This window comes from Leguminivora glycinivorella, chromosome 21 (genome assembly GCF_023078275.1).
Source record: "Leguminivora glycinivorella isolate SPB_JAAS2020 chromosome 21, LegGlyc_1.1, whole genome shotgun sequence".
Classification (NCBI taxonomy): Eukaryota; Metazoa; Arthropoda; class Insecta; order Lepidoptera; family Tortricidae; genus Leguminivora; species Leguminivora glycinivorella.
The window spans coordinates 13,253,853-13,277,053 of record NC_062991.1 but is presented as its reverse complement, the minus strand read 5'-3'; the positions used below and the strand labels follow the sequence as shown (position 1 = coordinate 13,277,053).

The window sequence follows — 23,201 nt, the reverse complement described above, 5'->3', positions numbered from 1 at the left end:
CATATTCAATTTAAATTTTATGTATTTACAAATTTATTGTCACAATTTCGTTTTCTTTCAACCCCTTATTTGCCAAGAGTGGCACTAAAACCTGAGTAGTTTCATGTGCTCTGCCTACCCCTTCATGGGACACAGGCGTGATTGTATGTATGTATGTATGTACAAATTGGAACTAACGTAAAAACATAAGCAGTCAAAAATAAAAATTGAAACATCATTTCCCTCACCCTATCAAAATCTACCGCGTTTTTTAAACTCAATATACTGTTCACAATACTTCCATCATGTTTACAATTCGACACAACGCTACGCAGGACTTAAACTAAGTCATTAGGAACCCACCTTCAGTCTCCGAAGGCTGTTAGGCCACAATGTGGACTCCGATATGGCTGTGTATGTTATCCGTGATTGAATTGTGTTTATACGGTATGTACTATTATTGATACATGTGCATATGATATACAATTATACAGTGTGGAAGAGCTATTATTGATTGGGTGGTGGCAAACAAAGGTTGGAATGTTTGTTGTTTTAAAAGATTGGTAATTAGATTGTTTATCAATTTTAGTTTTATTTGTGATTATAATATTTATAATGACTTTTTTTACTTTCTTTTACTCGATATCATAATAATCTATTGTTTTATTTGTAAATCGTATTGTAACTAAACCTAAATATACGAGTATAACTTTATAACTAACTTAAATCTAAAAAACTTTGAGCGATGTTCCAAGAATGTTGGCAGCATTTCCTGATTCTATCCAAGAATGTTGGCAGCATTTCCTGATTCTATCGAATTGCTGGTTGTGCGAGCAACTCTTCGGTTGTCAGATATACCAACCACAAGCTTCGTCGTAAAAATATTAGTTATTTATCACATTTATATATATTTAATGTTGAAATGTCACAGTTACGATATTTGGTATTGTTTTTTAAATCAATTATTAGTGTGATGTGTCTTTCATCGAATATTATTGGATTTTTTTAACAATGCAGTATTTCAATTTTACAACATTACGTCAACATCGCGTTTTAAAAGTTACGTACGGTCAACAGGCAATATTAATTTAAATTTTAAGTAATTCTATGCACGCTGTAAATTCTTGGATTTAGTTTTTCATATCAGGTATGTCTTCAGTAACTTCAGTAATTCCAGTATATTCATATTACCCATATTTTTTAACTTCTGATTAGCAGAAATGTCTGCAATCAATGCCAATAGGCTTAGAATAAATTTGAAAGTGAAAAATGTCTACCTTAGGTGAGAATCGAACTCACGGCCTCTGGATTACCCATTATTACCTGGCCCCGTAGCCGAATGGCATTTCTCCGACGCCAAACGAAAGCGATACGCCGCTGGCTCTGTCGCGCCAATACGCAAGCGCGATAGAGATAGATATCTACTAGCGCTTCGTTTCGTGAGCGTTTCGTGAGCGATTGTGCCATTCGGCTAGCCACCCAGGTCTGGTCTGGTTTACCCATGTATTAGTATGAAATCGTACTGCGAAATGTGCAGTAGGAAACGTTCGATTGGCATTGTGTATGTCTAATTCATATTTTTTTGAGACTATCAAGTAAATTGCTCTACGTGCTTTTTAACTAATGTGCTAGTTTATATCTACGTACTTATGAACTAAGTTTTTAGTTTATTTATTTATTTCATTTATCCATTTTTGTTTCAAGGGTCAAACGCACAAAGTGGTTATGTTTGCAAACCTGGAGACCTTCTCGGTAACTGCACAGTTAAAGGTAAACATTTTGATTGACAATATTGCATATTGTTCTTGAGTATTGGCGCTATAGAGCTAGTTTCTTTAGTCAACATGTCAATCGATGATAACGCAATGTTACACCGTGGCTTGCGTGGGTGACGGTCGCACGACGGCGATGCGACGCATACGAAATCAAACCTTATCGATATGGAAGTATGAGACGCGACGGCGACGGTCGCGCGACCGTCGCCCACGCAAGACACGGCGTTACTTGCTACTACACTAGCGAAGTCACCTCTCTCTGTCACACTTCTTTGTTACAACATTGACGAATTATTCGCTACCGAGCGCAATCGATTGGTATATTGACTAACCACCCTTAACTGTTTGTTTATTTGAAGTTTATTGCACAACGTACGAAATAAATGAACAAATAGTGAACTTAATACCATGAAGCATTCTCTACCAGGCAATCTAAGCGTAATCGTGTGTTAGATATAAGTATAACTTGAAAATCAGAAAGGTTATGGATCGTTTTTTACTTTTTTTTCATTTTATATATCAAGAAATCGTTGGCAATCTCATAGTAACAATATCAGAATTCAACTAAAATAACAACATCACTATATTTTATCTGGAAAAGTCAGCCATGTAATTCATTGGTTATGCCTTAATAGAACATTAAAAAAATACTTTTCGTAGTTATGAATAATGTTTATTATAGTTTTTCGATAAAAGGTATTTTTTAATTACCAGTTTTTTTTCTATTTTTTTATCATGACTATTTTTTATACGGTTATTAATAAAAAAATATATTTAAGAGTCGCACACTAGTTGATATTATTTTATGAAAATCGTCAAGTATTTTGTTATGGTTTTTAGGGTTCCGCAGTCACTCTGTGACTAAGAAAAGAAGAGATGAGGGTTTGTAAAAATTGTGTGCGAGACAAAAGTTTCTCCTCTAGATTTCCACGACTCTCGATTAGATTATTCTGTATTTATATTGGTTACTTGTCCAAAATAAAAATAGATACGCTACAATAACGAAACGTTATCCCTAATATATCTTAACTTCGCTATGGAGCATAACATTGACTAAGCGGCTAAGTTGGCTTTTAAGCGACGGTTCTTTTCTAGAAACGTACAAGCCTTGTATTACAAGTGCGCGAACTGTCAAATCGTATGGGTTGTCATGGAAATACACTTGTAATACAAGGCTTCTACCTTTCGAGAAACGGGCCACTGGGGCTCGTTTCTAGAAACGTACAAGCCTTGTATTACAAGTGCGCGAACTGTCAAATCGTATGGGTTGTCATGGAAACACACTTGTAATACAAGGCTTGTACCTTTCGAGAAACGCGCCACTGACCAGAAATATATGTCTATTCATCAAGAGGGCGTAGTTATTATGATGCATGCAACATTTAAGTATATCGTGTAGTCATATATTTCTCGTCACCTAAGGTCAAAAAGGTTAAGGTAAGGTCAAAGTCGATAGTCGCGTACGCTTCGTAAGCGTATCGTAGCTAGTTACCCCTCTCGCTCTTCAGCAGTTGTACGACAGAGACAAAGCCTTTCGATCGCCATGTAGCGTCAACGATTACCATTTAGGGGCATTTTCAGAATTTGGATCCCCCCAATTGGAGTTGTTAACAAAAATAAACTCTCTGTCAGTTTTGTGACGACAATTAAGCATAAAATCTGTTTATACATTTACCTATTTTTTTCACATTCTCAATGTATCGAAAAATCTTAAAGTTAAATAGTTTATGTAATTAAGACAAATTTTTATTGAAATTTCATGCTTAATTTGACGACCGGTCTGGCGCAGTCGGTAGTGACTCTGCCTGCTGCGTCGCGGTCCCGGGTTCGAATCCCGGTAAGGCCATTTATTTGTGTGATGAGCACAGATATTTGTTCCTGAGTCATGGATGTTTTCTGTGTATATAAGTATTTGTATATTATATATGTCGCAGGGAAATGGCCAAAACAGAGATTTGATCAAATCTCTAAGGGATATGATCAAATCACGTATGATGTCAAAATGGCGAATCCATTTCATCATTTCTCTAGAAAATTTCAGTCATTTGACTAAATCCCTGACTCTGTTTAGTGAAATCACAAAATCGGCCAATAGACATGGCACGTTTTGTCATTTCACTAGATTTGTTTAGCGATTTGATAAAATCCCTGAACCACAACAGTAAGTTGACGAAACGAGCTTATAAAGTCAACTTGTTTTATCATTTCGCGACGAAACCTGTCCAGAGATTTGATCAAATCACCATATTTATTATATGTGTACCATATTTTAGAAAAGACTTTATCATTTCCCTAAATTCGTTTATCGAAATGTTAAAAGAAATTGACTGTTTGAGTTCGTTTCGTCAACTTACTGCCGTGGTTCAGGGATTTTATCAAACCCCTAAACAAATCCAGTGAAATGACGAAACGTGGCGTGTCTATTGGCTGATTTTGTGATTTCACTAAACAGAGTCAGGGATTTAGTCAAATGACTGAAATTTTTCAGATAAATGATGAAATGGATTCGCCATTTTGGCATCTTACGTGATTTGATCATATCCCTTAGAGATTTGATCAAATCTCTGTTTTGGTCATTTCCCTGCGACATATATATCGTTGTCTGAGTACCCACAACACAAGCCTTCTTAAGCTTACCGTGGGCCTCAGTCAATCTGTGTAAGAATGTCCTATAATATTTATTTATTTAATTATCGTCACAAAACTGACAGTGAGTTAATTTTTGTTAACTACTTACGCTAATTGGGGGGGGGGGGGGGTCCCAAATTCTGAAAGAAAGTGCCCTTAGGTTCGCAGGTAAAGCCTGTGTGCGTAGCCAAATGCACAAACGCTCACGATAATATCTCTTTCCTACCTATCTATCTCTATCGCTTTTGCGTATTGGCGCGACAGAGCCAGACTACATTTCTGCGGCATTTCGGTGGCGCTTCGCGTCGCAGAAAAACCATTCGGCTAAGGGGCGCAGAAATTTTAATATTTGATTACGCGCCATGTTGAGGAAGTTCGTTAGAACTATTTTCTTCATACTATACTGAAATGTTGCATGCATAGGGTTGCAAATAGAAAAAAAACAAATGTTTTTTTTCAGAATTGTAAAAAAAACATGAAAAGAACCGAGCACCATGGTTTTTTTTCTAAATATGGTTTTTTTTTCAGATGAACAAATAATTCGACAATAACGGTTTTTCGTGAATTGTAACGTGTTTCAATAACAATAACGTACATTTTAATTCGATTAACATTCATTATACAAACGTTTATTGGATAATCCCCGATGCGGCGTGCAGCGTGGAGAGGTGGTGGTGTTGCCAACAGAAAATATTGATAACTACCAACTACAGATTTCGTAAATGTTACTTTTATAAGACCAGAAATTAAAGTTATTTGATTAAATTCGTTTATTAGTTAACATTAAGTCTAAAAAACCGTATAAAAGTATTGACTGCTTTGCAAATTTTGAGATTTCGTACATTAGAAAAAAAACATACTTACTCCAGAAAAAAAAACTGTTTTTTTTCACGGTTTTTTTTTTCATGTTTTTTTGCAACCCTATGAGTTTAGACGAGCAAGTTATTGCTGCAAGTTTTGAGACAGAAGTATATGCAAGAAAGAGATGCAGATATTTGCCACTCACTCTTACCTATAGTTGCGTCTCAAAACTTGCAGCAATAACTTGCTGGTCTAAACTCAGCTTTAGGGCTAGTTAGCATTGGGGTAATTTTGAAGGGGGAATCTTGATATGATGGAAATAATGGTGATTATTATGTGACTTTCGAAATTACCCCAATGCACCCCTATTAGGAAAAATTGCAACATTTATTCCCTGTTCATCATCCTCCTTGCGTTATCCCGGCATTTGCCACGGCTCATGGGAGCCTGGGGTCCGCTTTGACAACTAATCCCAAGATTTGGCGTAGGCACTAGTTTTTACGAAAGCGACTGCCATCTGACCTTCCAACCCGAAGGGTAAACTAGACCTTATTGGAATTAGTCCGGTTTCTTCACGATGTTTTCCTTCACCGAAAAGCGACTGGAAAATATCAAATGACATTTCGCACATAAATTCCGAAAAACTCATTGGTGCGAGCCGGGGTTCGAACCCGCGACCTCCGGAACGAAACACAAAATTCCCTGTTAAGTATCATTATTTCCATTTATTTAAATATGTTTCTCCATACATTATATTTCAGATGGCCTCGTCCGAGGCGTCTTATCATCCGGTTGCGTGGCACACTACTTCCGATTATACGTGACCCGACGAGTTCCTCCTCGCAACTACCTCTACTTCCATGAGGTCCTACAGGGAGAGGAAGACAGGAGTTTTAGCCCTTTAATAGCGGTACGTGCTACCTTAATATCAAATTCGTAAGTTTTCAAAAATCCGATAGATCAATGAAATCATAGATTAAATATAAGAAAGATCATACCATCCCATACATTAAAATGCGACCGCCTAAGAACGCGCATACACTACACCACACATAGATGGCGCCACAAAAATATGTCTTGTAGCTTTCGATTATACTTGTTTTGTTGTTAAATGGCGTAAAGTGTCACTTTTGGCATAGATTTATGGCTCGAAAGTGACACTTAACGCCAATCTACAAATAATCGATAGCAACAAGGCATTTTTTGTGGCGCCATCTATGCGTGGTGTAGTGTATGCGCGTTCTTAGGCGGTCACTTTTAATGTATGAGATGGTACTTATGATCTTCTTATATTTAATCTATGATGAAATCAAAAACAAATAACCACCACCTTTCACAGCGTGATGAGATCTTGTAGTCCCTTCTTCATTGCAATTATACATATTAGAGGCGTGCAAGTATGTCAGGCCCCGTAGCCGAATGGCATTTCTCCGACGCCAAACGAAAGCGATACGCCGCTGGCTCTGTCGCGCCAATACGCAAGCGCGATAGAGATAGATATCTACTAGCGCTTCGTTTCGTGAGCGTTTCGTGAGCGATTGTGCCATTCGGCTAGCCACCCAGGTCAAACCTCGCTGCGTACAAAACTAGTAGCAGTCGCGAAAATAGCCGCAGGCAGCCAATGTAAGTCGCCCCCGTTAAGCGACTTGCTAAGCTCAGGAGCTCACTCGGTGTCATTGGGGCAAAAATCTATAACTTGGTTCCAACTGAGATAAAGTCAGTGGAAAGCGACAACGAGTTTACTAGGAAACTTAAATTGCTCTTAATCGAAAAGGCTTACTATACTGTAGACGAGTTTCTTCGTGGAGTCAATTAATTGTGTGCTGTATTATGCTTAGGTTCTAAATTAAATTTTATTGTGAATTTGTTATGATTATAAATGTAATTCTAAATAATGTGTAAGCTACGAGTATTACCTTGTAAATATTTTTAGTATTAAATTAATTGTGTAAATATTGTTTATAAGATTGACCTGTAAAACATTTTTATCAATAAATAAATCAATCAATCAATCAATGAGACAATTAAAAAATAAATACCTACTCAATCTAAAATCAAATTAAACTATTTTCTCATAGAAAATACCTACTAGCTTTAATGTAAACCTACTAGCTACTAACGATTGATGCAGAAGTTCGTCAATTATATACGGATATATCTAGGCTCCGGACATTTTTGTTTCCTCCTAGTCGCGATTCTAGACAATATTTATTCCACGCAGCTGAAGTTTACCACATGCGATATTCTTCACAGTCATTATTTGTACACGATCTTGACTCTACCTAGTCGCGATTTCACACAATATTGTTTCCGCACAACTGAAGTTTACCACATTCGCTATTCATCATGTCATGGGACGAACGCAGAGGCAGCACCCGCCATTGTGTAAGGACTATTTGAGAGTTAATGGAATCTAAAATGAACTGGGTTATTGAGTGTGGTGTATGAGTGTATCTATAGATATATATGTCATGTATCATCCTTGTATTGAGTAGTCTGTAAGTTGCGTTTGAACAATAAACATATGTAATCGAGCTCCGTATTTTATTGATATTCCGGCAAGGGCAATACCGGTGTGAGAGCTCAAGGGTATCGAGAGCTGTACTCCGCTTTCTACCCAGTAGCTGTTAAGCCACTGTGCCAACTCGCGTCTTAGGCCATGGAGCAAACGACTTAATGACTCTGGACGGCCAGCACAGGCAAGCCACAGGTAGAGTGTACTGTCCCATCCACCCACCTCATGGATAACAGAACTCCTCAGGAGCACTTGGGTACGTGAGGTCGCTGTTCCTCAACAGCTCGCCACAAGCTGCCCTGCATTGACATGACTGACTGCACTGGTAAAATCAGTGGGCGAATTTTCACTGCACTCATTTTACCTCGCTATCTGATCTGACCCATGAAGACATTATACTCAATTGAATCCGTTTTAAGAGTTTTTTTTTCAATAAATAAGAAAAAAATAGAATAAGTGAAGAAACAAAACTAAAAATATTTTATTTTAAATTATTATGAAAAAAAAATGAAAAATGAAAAAGTTTATTAGGTTAATATAAGGGGGTTACACAATGAGGTTGGGATTTTCTTTTAAGCAAAATTTGCTTGTGACAGAAAACCCCGCTCTTCCAGAAAGAGAGGGTATAAACCAATAAATTTGTGTTTCTGTTTTTACATATACATAGAATTAAATTAAATTTAAAACTAAACTTAAACTAAATACTTCTTTTACAATTAAAAGTAATACTAGCTGAGACAAAAAAATATATTATATTATTTATTAAAACATTTTGTCTTTTCACTGAACTTGTTGAGAGAAATGATAAAACTAGTTGACTTTATAAACCCGTTTCGTCAACTTACTGTCGTGGTTCAGGAATTTTATCAAATCGCTAAACAAATCTAGTGAAATGACGAAACGCGGCGTGTCTATTGGGCGATTTTGTGATTTAACTAAACAGAGTCAGGGATTTAGTCAAATGACTGAAATTTTCTAGAGTAATGATGAAATGGATTCGCCATTTTGACATCATGCGTGATTTGATCATATCCCTTAGAGATTTGATCAAATCTCCGTTTTGGCCATTTCCCTGCGACATATACAAATAATTGTCTTTATTGAGTACTTATAAATCAACACAAGTGAACGAAAACATTATGCATTATTCGAAGAGAAAGAGTACGTAACAACAAATCAACGTCATGGAAACTCGGGGCCATAAACCTTCACCGTAAACTATATCTAGTGAAATTATATTATCTTTGTACTCACATATGGGTGCCTTTCTATCAGAGATGTAACCGATGTTGTACATTAATAGGGTTGCGACAGTTGTATAGAAATATAATTGTGTGAAGAATAACGAATGTGGTAAACTTCAGTTGCGTGGAATAAATATTGTGTGAAATCGCGACTAGGTAGAGTCAAGATCGTGTAGAAGTAATGACTGTGATGAATAACGAATGTGGTAATCTTCAGTTGTGTGGAAATAATATTGCGTAGAATCGCGACTAGGTAGAGTCAAGATCGTGTAGAAGTAATGACTGTGATGAATAAGGAATGTGGTAATCTTCAGTTGTGTGGAAACAATATTGTGTAGAATCGCGACTAGGTAGAGTCAAGGTTGTGTAGAAATAATAACTGTGAAAAATAACGCATGTGGTAAACTTCAGCTGCGTGGAATAAATATTGTGTGAAACCGCGACTAGGTAGAGTCAAGATCGTGTAGAAGTAATGACTATGATGAATAGCGAATGTGGTAAACTTCAGTTATGCGGAAACAATATTGTGTGAAATCGCGACTAGGTAGAGTCAAGATCGTGTAGAAATAATGACTGTGAAGAAAATCGCATGTGGTAAACTTCAGCTGCGTGGAATAAATATTGTCTAGAATCGCGACTAGGAGGAAACAAAAATGTCCGGAGCCTAGATGTATCCTTATATACTACTCTTCTTTTCCATGTCCAATACTTATATAGCAGAAGGAAAATCTAAAGTATGTAGAAGACAATAGGCAACTTGACTTGAGAATAAAATATTGTATACCATGCACGAAATAAAGCATCAGATAATTATAAGAAAAACAGGGACAGAAGTTATTTTTAACTCCAATGTATCCATATTAATATTATAAATGGGAAAGTGTGTGTGTCTGTTTGTTTGTCCAGTCAAGTGCAAAAATACGTATCGATTTTATCCGCTCAAAAATATGTACCGAGACCTTATTCCGCCGTCATAAAGTGCTATGGGACATATTTTTGATAAGTTGTACGCACCCATATTTTTACACTTGACTGTCCGTCTTTCACGGCAAAACGGAGCGACGTATTGACGTGATTTTTTAAGTGGAGATAGTTGAAGGAATGAAGAGTGACATAGGCTACATTTTGTCTCTTTCTAACCCCCCACTTCCCTAAGATGATGAGTGGAAGTTTGTATGGAACATTCCGCAATTTTCGAATTTAACGCGAGCGAAGCCGCGGGCAAAAGCTAGTATTTTATAAATCAGATAGAAATATAAAGTAAATCAGTTGACCGTGACGTCACTCAATTTGATTTCATACTAATTCCATATTAGCAAGTCGTTCAAAATCGTTTTGACAGTTCTTAAAAAGAGCTGATTTGACTAGGAGGAAAGAAGCCTATTATTACAATTGATAAAGACCAAACGGCAGGGCTAAGATCTATCTATCATTCGTCACCATGTCTGTCTCGTTCTAACAAGTATGTAAGTGCGTATGTGCGAATGTGCGAATCTTATACTTTTAAACGAGCAATTCTTGTATATTTATTTATATATACCGACGATCTCGGAAACCGCTCTAACGATTTCGCTGAAATTTGTTATGTGGGTGTTTTCGGGGGTGAAAAATCGATCTAGCGTAGCCTTAGATCCCGGAAAACGTGAATTTTCGAGTTTTCATGAGTTTTTCTTTCGCGTTACTAACAAAAAATATGGTCGTTAATTTCGCCGCGCGCGCATCGATTCCGCTTAGCTCAGTCGTACGAGGTCGGTCTAATGTACGCAGATAGATCGTAGGTATCAGGGTTTCGAATCCCGGCCAGAAATTAAGTTTTTGTTTTTTGTCTTTTTTTTTGTTTTTGTATTTATAAGAGTTTTTTTTATCTAAAGACGTGATATATTAAAATAGAACCGAGCGAAGCTCGGTCGCCCCGACATTGTCCATAATATAGCCACTGGTTTGCCTGGTTAAATAATATTCTTACCCTTACAGCCAAAATTCAGGATCGTGGGAGGAAAGAGCATAGACATAAAGGACGCTCCATACCAAGTGCTGTACGGAGAATATTGCGGTGGTACCCTGATCGCACCTGAGTGGGTGCTCACTGCTGCTCATTGCAGGTAAGTGGACTTCAAAGATGGGAGTGGAATTTGAAGACGGGAGTGGAATTTAAAGATGGGAGTGGAATTTAAAGGCTCGAGTGGAATTTAACGATGGGAGTGGAATTTAAAGGCGGGAGTGAAATTAAGAAATGAGAGTGTGATTTAAAGATGGGAGTGGAATTTGAAGACGGGAGTGGAATTTAAAGATGGGAGTGGAGTTTAAAGGCGCTAGTGGTATTTAAAGATGGAAGTGGAATTTAAAGGCGGGTGTGGAATTTAAAGATGGGAGTGGAATTTAAAGGTGGGAGTGGAATCTAAAGATGGGAGTGGAATTTATGAAGTACTGACTGGGGGGAGGAAGTTGTAGGAAAGAGCGTAGACATAAAAGATGCTCCATACCAAATGCTGTACTGCTGCTCATTGCAGGTAAGAAGAATTTAAAGATGGGAGTGAAAATGAAGTAATGGAACATGGCGTTCCATAGGGGTGGGGGGAGAGGAAGTGGGAGCCAAATATTATAATTAAGGACAAAAGTACGTATTGAAATTCTTGGGCACATAAAATAAGTCCCCGTGTGGTGACGGGTTAAGAATTTCAATACCCCCTTTCTTTCCGTGGCTATCGTAGAAGTCGACTGTGGGATATGGGTTAAATTGTGGCGTAGGCGAGAGGCTGGCAACCTGTCACTGCAATGTCACAATTTGGATTTCTTTCAACCCTTTTTTGCCAAGAGTGGCACTGAAACTTAGTAGTTCGTGTGCTCTGTCTACCCCTTTATGGGATACAAGCGTGATTATATGTATGTATGTATGTATGAAATAAGTTTAGATTTAAACTTGTGAATACTTTTCCTCCATGCCAATACTTAAATGGCGAAGACATCAAAATGTCGACTGCTGAAGAGCGAATATAAAATTTTACTTTATCATTATCAACGTCCGCCAAAAGTCGTAAAAGTTGCTTTGACACTTTTAGTGGTAATTGGCGTCACAAGCACTAAAGTGTTCAAAGAGCTAAATGGCATGAATTGAGATATTTGAGATTTTTTACTAATGTGTTGCCTTTTCTTATGGGTTGGTTAAAAACGTAGGTTTTTAAGAACATTCTAGTTTTTATCCTTACCATGACTGACGATAATTTCAAACACATTTGCAGGGAAAAAGAAACCTTCGTCCTAGTCGGTTCCACATTCAGAAGCTTAGCAGTTCGCTACAACATCTGTGCCCACTTCACTCACCCTCTCTGGACCATGAACAACAAACTCCATCCTCACGATTGGGACTTCCAATTGGTGCTTCTCGAAAAACCAGTCCCTACTACTCCAATGTCGAGACCCATTGCTATAGGAAGACTGACTGATGTGGTTCCTGGTGCAATGGTGGCTGTCAGTGGATGGGGACATACTACATACAAGGTGGGTTACTGTGTACATAGCTGATACAGTGGAAACTTTTTCTAGATCCAGATCCTCAGTATCAGGCAAGTTGGTATTCACAGACTGTCTGCTCTGGACCATGTCCAATAAACTTCATCCCCATGATTGGGACTTCCAATTAGTGCTGCTAGAGAAACCTGTTGCTACTACGCCAATGTCGAGACCCATTGCTATAGGAAGGCTGACTGATGTGGTTTCTGGGCCAGCCGCCGAAGCGCTGCCGAAATGTAGTCTGGCTCTGTCGCACCAATACGCAAGAGCGATAGAGATAGATAGATAGAGATCGTGAGCGTTTGTGCATTCGGCTACGCACACTGGTGCGGTTGCTGTCAATGAATGGCGACATACTACATATAAGCTCTAGCGACCCACCATACAAAAAATTTGCCAATCAAATTTGAATCAATGGTATTATAAAGCAAGGCTGATTTTTTTTATTGAAAATTGAATCAAAACAAAAGCAACTCAATTCTATTTAACGTAGATTCAAATCCCATCGTAGGTATTTTGTCCTAGTATTAGGACATTGAACCCCAGGAGTTTATGGTGGGTTACAAGAAGATGCTGCCATAGTTGAGACTTAGAACAGCCAGTGTCTACACTTAAGCCTGACCTGACTTTGACTTCAACTTATTCTGGCACCGTGGTAGCCGTCAGAGGATGGATACATCAATACTAATATTGTAAATGGGAAAGTGTGTGTGTCTGTTTGTTTGTCCGTCCTTCACGGCAAACTGATTTTTTAAGTGGAGATAGTTGATTGAGATGGGTATGTTAAGGTGGTTTGGGCATGTAGAGAGGATGGATGAGAGGAGATTAACGAAGAAAGTATATGAAAAAGGAGTGGAAGGGTCAGTTGGTAGTGGAAGACCTAGGCGAACTTTTCTTGATCAAATCGGGGAAATATTGCAAAAAGGCCAGGTCAGAAATACTCGAAACCGACGAGCGTGTATGAGAAACGTTATGAAAGTGTGTGAAGTGGTTTGTCAGGATCGTAGTAAATGGAAATCCGTGATCTCTGCCTACCCCTCTGGGAAACAGGCGTGATTGTATGTATGTATGTACATGTAGATAGTTGAAGGCATGGAGAGTGACATAGGCTACTTTTTGTCTCTTTCTAACGCGAGCGAAGCCGCGGGCAAATCTAGTACGACATATACCTAAGGTACTTGCTATTAGGGACTTACACTCTTCACGGAGATAGGTGAGGGTCGGCTTCGAGCCGTTGGACAGAACTGGAGTATACAATACAATACAATACAATACAATACAATACAATACAATACAATACAATACAATACAATACAATACAATACAATACAATACAACAATACAACAATACAATACAATACAATACAATACAATACTCTTTATTGCACACCTTAAATAGTTCATTATGAGTAGAGCATGACCTTGAAGGTTGGCTGAAGTGGATTTACTGGAGCTGTTGAGACGATACTCAAGATATTTTGGTCTAACGCCGTGTCTTGCGTGGGCGACGGTCGCGCGACCGTCGCCGTCGCGTCTCATACTTCCATATCGATAAGGTTTGATTTCGTATGCGTCGCATCGCCGTCGCGCGACCATCGCGCGATCGTCGTCCACGCAAGCCACGGCGTAACATTGCGTTGCATTTGCTAGTACGAATAACAACAATACTTAAACACATGGTTTAACAAAAATAATATTCACCCATCATTCAAAAGTCTAAGTCAGCTTACGCCGTGTCTTGAGTGGGCGACGATCGCGCGACCGTCGCCGTCGCGTCTCATACTTCCATATCGATAAGGTTTGATTTCGTATGCGTCGCATCGCCGTCGCGCGACCATCGCGCGACCGTCGTCCACGCAAGCCACGGCGTTACTCTGCATACAAGGCCAAACACGCTACTTTTTGATAAGTAAAAATTGTCTGGGTACTTTACCAAATTCATCACTTGGTTATCCAATATTGGATCATTGGACCGTTAGGCCGTTTTCACATTATCCGATCCGATATCGGATGTAGGAAGGATGTAAAATGTAAGATTTATGCGCTTCCAGGTTTTTATTTATGTATTTGATAGATCATTATTACTAAAAACAATATAAAACGCAAAAATTGCGGATTTAATGCAGATGGCACTTTCCTACAACAGTTTTTGTCCGAGGCACCATCGAAGTGCCGATATCGGCAGGACGCTTCCGACATTTTTGGCATGCCGGACCTCCCGCCAGCTGTCGGCCGATAATATTTGTATGTGTGCGTGTATAATGTAGGTATACGTTTGTAGTAGTGTGCGTGACAAAAATGGCGTCTATTAAACAGCTGTTAATGATGAATTTCTGTTGAAAAAAAAATATTGTAATTCATCGGTCCGAATTGCGGATACTAATTTTTTCATGTTTTAGTAGATATAGTTAAATGTACAATTATTTATTTTACCTGCACACACTTGAGTATTTTTATGCTCGTTATTTTAATTTTACAATAAAATATTTGAAATATAGTTCTTATAATTATTAAATATAAAACTTTTTAAAAATATTTTTTGATACAAAATCATACTTCATTGATTTGGAACAATGCGTTTTATCGGACCGACATCCGACACTATCGGAAGCGTTTATCGGGTGTAGGATGTCGGTCCGACACCCGATATCGGATCGGATAATGTGAAAACGGCCTTATGATGATTTCAATTTACTTAAGTGATTTAGGCACAAAACCTTTTCAGGCCTTTCAAGCTACGATTTGATTTTTACAATAAATATTTTATGAGTTATCCTTTAGAATTAAAATGAGATGTAAGTGCGTAAAATTGGAAAGCATTAATATTCCTCTGTTGCGAACGAAACTGTGAAGGTCGACCCATATCAATCGAGTTACTATATTATCATAACCTTTACAAGTTGATTGGGATGTAAAAATATTACATGTTAGGTTTGGCACAGATTTGGTACAGTATAGACACCGCATTATGAAGTTTTAACAAAGGGAGGTCACCTGGCCCCGTAGCCGAATGGCATTTCTCCGACGCCAAACGAAAGCGATACGCCGCTGGCTCTGTCGCGCCAATACGCAAGCGCGATAGAGATAGATATCTACTAGCGCTTCGTTTCGTGAGCGTTTCGTGAGCGATTGTGCCATTCGGCTAGCCACCCTGATATTAATGTATAGACGACTACAAAGAGATGTATCCATTTTTTCACCTTATTACAATGCAATAAGATGGATGAAAACTCATTTGAGCAGCGCAACTGAGCAGCTTCTTACATCATTAATCATTACATACATTACAGTCTTGGTTCAACCCTAAAAATCATTATGTATAAATATCCCAAAAATCCTGTAAATATCCTGTGGGATATGGGTTAAATTGTGGCGTAGGCGAGAGGCTGGCAACCTGTCACTGCAATGTCACAGTTTCGTTTTCTTTCAATCCCTTATTTGCCAAGAGTGGCACTGAAACTTAAGTAGTTTCATGTGCTCTGCCTACCCCTTCATGGGATACAGGCGTGATTGTATGTATGTATGTATGTATCCCAAAATGATACTATAGTTTGCACATACAAGTTACTACGGAAGATCAAACAACTGGCAAAAAATAATAGAAAATAATATTTAGGGGCGTCACCGTCTATTTAAAATATTTAAATCGTATTGCATGTGGGAACTATTGAGCCACTTTTGTTTGAGAACAAAGATTTGCTAGTAGTGTTGTTGATCCTCTTATTGAAAAATGTTCCTGTACCTGGGCCGTTTTTTTTTTCAAAGTTGTCCACCCCACTTTTTTGTAACATGGGTATTTTTTACGCGATTAATACTCAGAATCGCGAGCTCTTTCGATCCTGATAGGAGAAAAAAAATGTCCCAAGATTTCCATACATTTTTTCGAACCTTCCATTCCGTTACCGCCACACAAAATGTATGAAAAAATGGTAACGGAATGGGGAAAAAACCTTTTGAACTCTTTTTTCCAAGCTGTATGTGAGGTGATTTTGAGTTGTATTAAATGCTTCGTCTAGTAGTTGAGGTGCGATGGTCTGTGATGTAGTGAATATGCTTCTAATACATGATTACATGTAGGGATAAGTAAAAGCAAGGTTAAAGGGAGATGCCTCCTAGCAGGCGAAGGACGCATAAAATTTGTAAGAGAAAATATGTCTACTTATGTTTAAGTCTGGTTATTTTAAGGTCACATTTTAAGATCAAGGTCGTTAAGTGGGATATTCGGTACAATGGGTGCTGATAGAATTAGGTACGAAGATCAGCCGGCCTATCCAAAGCACACCTCGGACACTGGCGGTCAAATATATGAAAGAGGCGCGTTCGTGACACAGTCTAAGCTCGTGTAGGTGAACGCGTACTATGCTCGTTTTTGACAGGCGGTAACTGTGAGATAACCGAGAGGGGGTGGCGGGACTTTCAGCGGGGAGCGGGAGTGGCCATACTGTACGATAGTACTCTTTATTATACTGTGTCCAAAGTGACAACCATGATGATTGAATTGCAGTCTGGCGCAGCGATAGGGAGAACTAGACACGAAACGCTGTTGTTGGCAAAGTACCTACCTAATACCTACCTCGACGACCGGTCTGGCTCAGTCGGTAGTGACCCTGCCTGCTGAGCCGCGGTCCTGGGTTCGAATCCCGGTAAGGGCATTTATTTGTGTGATGAGATAGATATTTGTTCCTGAGTCATGGATGTTTTCTATGTATATAAGTATGTATTTATCTGTTTAAGTATGTATATCGTCGCTTAGCACCCATAGTGCAAGCTTAGCTTAGTTTGGGGCTAAGTTGATCTGTGTAAGGTGTCCCCAAATATTTTTTTTATTTTTTTATTTTATTTAATATTACACTTATATTGACTCTTTTTGACTTTTATTAAGGTCGCGATATTTCAACGCAGTTGCATGCATCATATCACGGGAAACGGCAAAAGCGGAATCACAATCAAAATCAAAAAGTTAGGTAATCACGGTCTATATCCCGGTCAATATAAGTCTAATCAAAGAGGATCGAGGTTCTAGAGAGTTACTGCCAAAGAAAAATGTGTAGTCACAGTGCATAGACTGCCATCTCTTGATACAGGTTTAAAACTTTTTAACCTCAGTTTTGAAAATTTGGCCCATATTCTTATAAAATGTCAAATATCATTATTAGCGCCATCTAGCCGAGAGTCCCCTAAAGATGTATCGCCATCTAGCCTAGCCCACCGTACCTTTTTCTCTATGGTTCCGAGGTACCTACGTTCTTCTGTCATAGAGTTACATAATATGTGTTTGGTCTTATGAAACTAAACGTGAATCATTTAAAACTCTTACCTGATATTATTTTATTTATAATCCCCCAAATTGTATACTGTATTTACTCAATTCCATCCTGTATTTCTTATGTATTTTGCATCGATAATAATTTAGTTATTTTTTTTTGTAGAAAAGCGCAATGCAAGATCACTTACGTCGTGTCCACGTACCAATAATACCGGATGAGATCTGCAAAATATTACCCAATGTGAACTACCACAACATCACAGACCGTATGTTCTGCGCAGGATTCCTTAACGGCACCAAGGACTCATGCCAGGTAAGAAAAACGGTATTGATACCGGAAATGATACCGTAACTGATACCGATTCTAATACCGGTATTGATATTTAGTGTTGATCCAGGTACCTTAACTAGGTTACGTGTTATCGTGACTGAATTAAATATTGTGCGGTCACCAGCAATAAAGGCTGCTAAAATAAATATAATAGAATATATTCTATTCTAAAAAATATCTGACATAATTTTATTTGTAGCACAGTAAGAGCATGTCCCATATATTTGTAGCCCTCGAAGAAAAGTAACATATTATAATGTTATCAATAATTACACGGTAATAATTGGTTCAAGTTTAAAATTAACATCTTAATCGAATCACATCTTATTAAAGATGCTGATATAGTAAAATCATTTAAATTACATTTGAATAGGACATAGGAATAGGACACGTTAATTTTATTTTACAAAGTTAACAAAGTTCAAATGAGTTGCAGGCGTCCATACTTTACCGTGACTTGTTTCCATCAGGCGGACCGTATGCTTGTTTGCCACCGACGTAGTATTAAAAAAAACCTTAATCTTTTAAGGTTAATGGAAGTCGCTTTCGTAAAACTATTAGTACTTATCTACACCAAATTCTGTTTTACGTTGCTAAAGCGGATCTCAAGCTCTCATGAACCGTGACAAAATGCCAAGGTAGTATCCTGGCAATTATGGTCGCGCGATAAATGATAAAACATCTGGCCGTCCCTATCGCACTTACTAATAGTGCGATAGGGACGGCCTGATATTTTATCGTCTATCGCGCGACCATGCTACCCGTGCTGGATGAAGGAAGGAAGATGAAAGTTTCAGGAGTATCAGGATACCGTTCAAGACTGAGCTTTCTTTCGAATCATATTCTTTTTAACCATATAAAATGTATCTATTTGTTTTCTCAGGGTGATTCTGGTGGGCCTGTCATATACAACGGTAAACTGATAGGTCTGGTCTCCTTCGGAGTAGGTTGCGCGTTACCAGACCAGCCTGGAGTCTACAGCCGAATACCTTACGTCAGAGATTGGATCCGCGAGGTCACGGGCCTACCGCTTTAATACCGGTATAAATACCCTTAATAGACTAATTGATACCGGTAATATTTATAGTGTCGGTTCTATCATCGGTTAAATGTTTTTAATCTGGTACTTCAAAGTGTTTTTTCGATTATTTTATCTCAACAAATAATGCCTAATTAAAAACTTCCCACACTAATTTAAATTTCAATCCACGTACGCCAAATATTACTTCTACGTATGTGATATGGATGGAATATATGTACACTATGTAACATAATTGCCGCAGATAAATCCTACGGCTTATAAATACATTACCTTCTATGGTACCTTTAATTTTCATGGTGTTTATTTTAAAAAAAGGAAGTGGTATTCGTAACCGCTATTCGATACCGGTTATGCTCTTAAATGGATCACCGGCATTAATGTTACATCCTGTATATGTATTGTCAGAATAAGGTGATGTTTTTATTTAAAGAAACGTTACCTTTTACATTGATATATATTCGAATCATTTCGAATTAGTTTTGACGTATATTATTTTTTTATAATTTGATAACATCAATAGTCTACACATCTGAAGACCATTGGTCAGAGATTCGTAATATACCAGTTATATCTGGTTTCTCTCCAATTTTATACCGGTATTGATAAATAATTGATACCGGTAATATGTATGATCATCGGTAATATTTATGTTATATTTTTAACTGGTATTTTTAAAGTGATCCCACTATTTTACACTGCAAGAAAATGATGTAATATATTTAATAAAAAGTGGCAAAAAGAATACAATTTTTTAAGAAATTAACAAGAAAAATACCGGTTTATAGAAGCCAATGTAACATATTTATTTTTTAAGACCACGAAAATAAATCATTTTTAATGATTATTACCTTTTTTATTTCAAAATTAAAAACCCTCCTGCGACGTCTTATTTTAAGTTGAATATAGCTTATAAAATTGCTTACATTAGACCCACTGGGGGTACCTAGTTGGGTAACTGGCGTAACTGCCTGTACATGGCTTTGGCTCCGCGCACACCTTCTCAATGTCCATAATAAGAAAGACATTTATTCAAAATATAAATATACCTCAAGCGTCGCAAGTATGTCACCCTCGGCAGTAGTTACATATTTGCGGCGTTTGGGGTCAAAACCCTGAGGCCGTGGGGGCTTAGTGCGCGTTGCCTCTACAAGAAGCTATCTAAGCGCCTTATAGATGCTTCTGGTAAAAAGAAGGCTGGCCAATACCTTGCTCAGCGGATCAGCATTGCTATCCAGCGGGGCAACACGGCCAGCCTTCTGGGCTCCTTACCCAACGAGCAAGACCTGAATTATTTTTACCTAAATTTTATATTTATAAGTTTTATTGTAAGTTGTAAAGTAAGTGTTTATTGTATTATTTTATATGTTATTTATAACTTATTCAAAATATTGACTCATAACATCATCTTAAAATTTGTATCCAAGCTACCACTTCAAAAAGAAATCTACCGATAACATATTAAAACCACAAACACCATCTGTTTACCTAACCTAGTTCACGTCTCACCTACCTAAGCAGAATAGTCCTATAAACAGGAATAGAAAAATTCAGTACGTATATTGAAAAACAATTGTTACCTTTATTACCTAAGTCATAGAGTCCCATGAAAATAGAAAAATACCGTATTTGTATTGATAAAAAATCACTTTTATTACCTGAGTCACAGAGTCTACTGGCAATAGAAATATTCCGTATGTGTATTGAGCAACAATATTCCCGGCTAAGGCCGCATAATTGAACGGAACTATGCCGCGCGATCACGAGTTGATTTTTCGTATTACCCGCACATCTCTTCGAGGATGCACGGTGGGACACACGGGGCGATAGCACGGGGAAAAACGCTGGTTTTGTTACGTAATATTAACTAACTACTAACTATTTTGGCTCAGTGATCCAAAGTGAATCTTGGCCTCCGAAACGAGAGATCGCCATCTGTCCGGTCCGGTCCTGCGCAGCCTCTTGCCAGTCACTGACTTGAAGCCGACGCAGATCCGCCACCACACTGTCCTCCCAGCGATACCTGGGTCGACCCGCCGGACGGACACCAGCCGTTCGACCCAACAACGCTCTCTTGACAGCCCGATCGTTTCCCATTCTAAGTAAGTGACCGAACCAGCGAAACGTATTGCAGAGTTTTATTATTGCCAAATATGATAACGAGTTGATTTTTAAAGGATGCACGATGGGATACTTGGGACTAATTAACGGATATCCAATGAGTTGGTCTTATTACCTAACGACAAAAAATTTAGTTTAAAATATAAATATGGTTGGAATAGAAAAGTAGACTGATTCTCGGAAATTTCTTCAATAAATCACACAACTGTTGATTCCAGTGGTATGTAAGTCTCTAGAAAATCAGTAGAACTAGGAGGCAAAACTCTTCGAATGAAGCGGTTATTCATGAGATCACATTTTATAGAAAATTAATAATCAAACGCCTCAGCCTCGAACCACACTATTCTAGTGTACCTCTGATGGAGCAGAAGTTTGTAGTTACACGTGCAATTTCGCATCTAATTGGTACATTGAACTTTAGCAAATAAATGGTAAATTTATAAGCTGCGTTTTCAATCAAAATATCCACCGGTATGTCCCTCACAGCTCAATCTGCATTCAGCTCAAGTCCGCGCGAGTGTTTTCCAAGCGTTTTCACCGCAGAACGAATACCAACACCCCCTCCCCTTTAGGAGGGGGGAGGTGATTTATTTACAGTGCCGTCTCACGTTTATTTGACTGTTGTGATTTTGACAATGCATGCAGATTTGGGAGGCAGAGGTTAGAGTTATTTATGAAGGTGGTAAGATGTTTTGACAGTTGAGCGAGTTTATTTAGAAGCCGAATATTGTAAATTTTGCAAATATTCGTCGTTATTTTGAAGCATTAATGTTGTGAATATTGTTTTTGTAAGTCTGGATAGACTCATCAGTTGACGCGCGAAGAAGATTGAACTTTGAATTTACATAAGAAAATTTTTTTTGGCAGTTTCGGTTTGCAATATTATGATAAAATAATAATATATGTATTCTAAACCACAAAAATATAGTGTACAGTGACAAGTTTCAATAAAACAGGTCTAATAATAGTACAGAAAAAATATTTCAAACAAAATCACAATTTTTTTTTAATCTTTATCTTACTTCAAAATACTATTCTCTCAAATCTCTTAAAATTCTTAATTAAACTAAAACCAAACAAAACCAAAAACCTTTAATGACTTAAAGCCGCCAAACAATTATTTTCCGCAAACCTCATTAAGATACCGATACCGGTATACCGGTACGAAACTAGTGTTATTACCGATCTTAATTTACCCGCCGGCGCCCTAGGGAAATATCTTCGGCGTTATTTCTAGATTTTTCTACGAAGCAATACCAGCATGGATATCTTTTTCATTATGTTCAATAATAAATAAACTAGCGGAGCGAATACCTACCGCAATGTTGTACATTTGTATATGTATGTGTATGTATGTATGTATGTGTTGTAGTCGGTAGTGACCCTGCCTGCTAAGCCACGGTCCCGGGTTTGAATCCCGGTAAGAGCATTTATTTGTGTGATGAGCACAGATATTTGTTTCTGAATCATGGATATTTTCTATGTATATAAGTATTTATATATTATATATATCGTTGTCTGGGTACCCACAACACAAGCCTTCTTGAGCTTACCGTGGGCCTCAGTCAATCTGTGTAAGAATGTCCTATAATATTTATTTATTTATATGTGGATAAAATGTAGGTAGTAGCAAGGATTAAAATATAGAATTTACAATCTTCATACGTACCTCCATTTTTTAGCGCCATCTATTAAATACTATCATAACTACACTGATGATGCATACACATTTTTTTTTTTCAAAATGTGTATTGACGTGATATCATGATATTAAAATAAAGAAGCATGTCATTTCTTATAAAAATAGAAATACGCAAAATATAGTAGTAAACTTTTTAGTAAACTTCCATTTTTTAGAGTCAACTTTAATCATTTTGTCGAGCTCGCTATATTTCGACGCAGTTGCACACATCATGATCACGGAAAACTGAAGAAGGCGGGTGGATGTCAAAGTTGCGTAGAGAGCGCGCGATCTACCCTCCTTCGCGCGCG

The 23,201-nt window shown here is 37.9% G+C and overlaps 1 protein-coding gene across 2 annotated transcripts; it reads left to right on the top strand.

Moving 5' to 3' along the window:
• The first annotated feature begins 339 nt into the window (after positions 1-339).
• On the top strand, positions 340-19,935 carry LOC125237494 (trypsin-7-like). 2 transcript variants are annotated; one of them, XM_048144605.1, is made up of 8 exons: positions 340-426; positions 1,684-1,749; positions 2,595-2,636; positions 5,945-6,093; positions 10,917-11,044; positions 12,182-12,440; positions 17,882-18,031; positions 18,933-19,935. In XM_048144605.1, exons 1-8 carry the CDS (start codon positions 372-374, stop codon positions 19,083-19,085), a joined length of 1,002 nt encoding a protein of 333 aa, XP_048000562.1. In that variant the 5' UTR covers positions 340-371; the 3' UTR covers positions 19,086-19,935. The 2 variants fall into 2 exon arrangements, with proteins under 2 accessions (XP_048000562.1, XP_048000563.1); XM_048144606.1 differs by lacking the exon at positions 2,595-2,636.
• Positions 19,936-23,201: the final 3,266 nt, after the last annotated feature.

Excerpts from the sequence above, each read along its gene's own strand:
- LOC125237494 (XM_048144605.1), top strand. The coding sequence starts at position 372 with ATGTGGACTCCGATATGGCTGTGTATGTTATCCGTGATTGAATTGTGT. Across the intron at positions 427-1,683 it reads GATTGAATTGTGTTTATACG|GGTCAAACGCACAAAGTGGT; the intron begins GTATGTACTATT and ends TTTTGTTTCAAG. Across the intron at positions 11,045-12,181 it reads CTCACTGCTGCTCATTGCAG|GGAAAAAGAAACCTTCGTCC; the intron begins GTAAGTGGACTT and ends ACACATTTGCAG.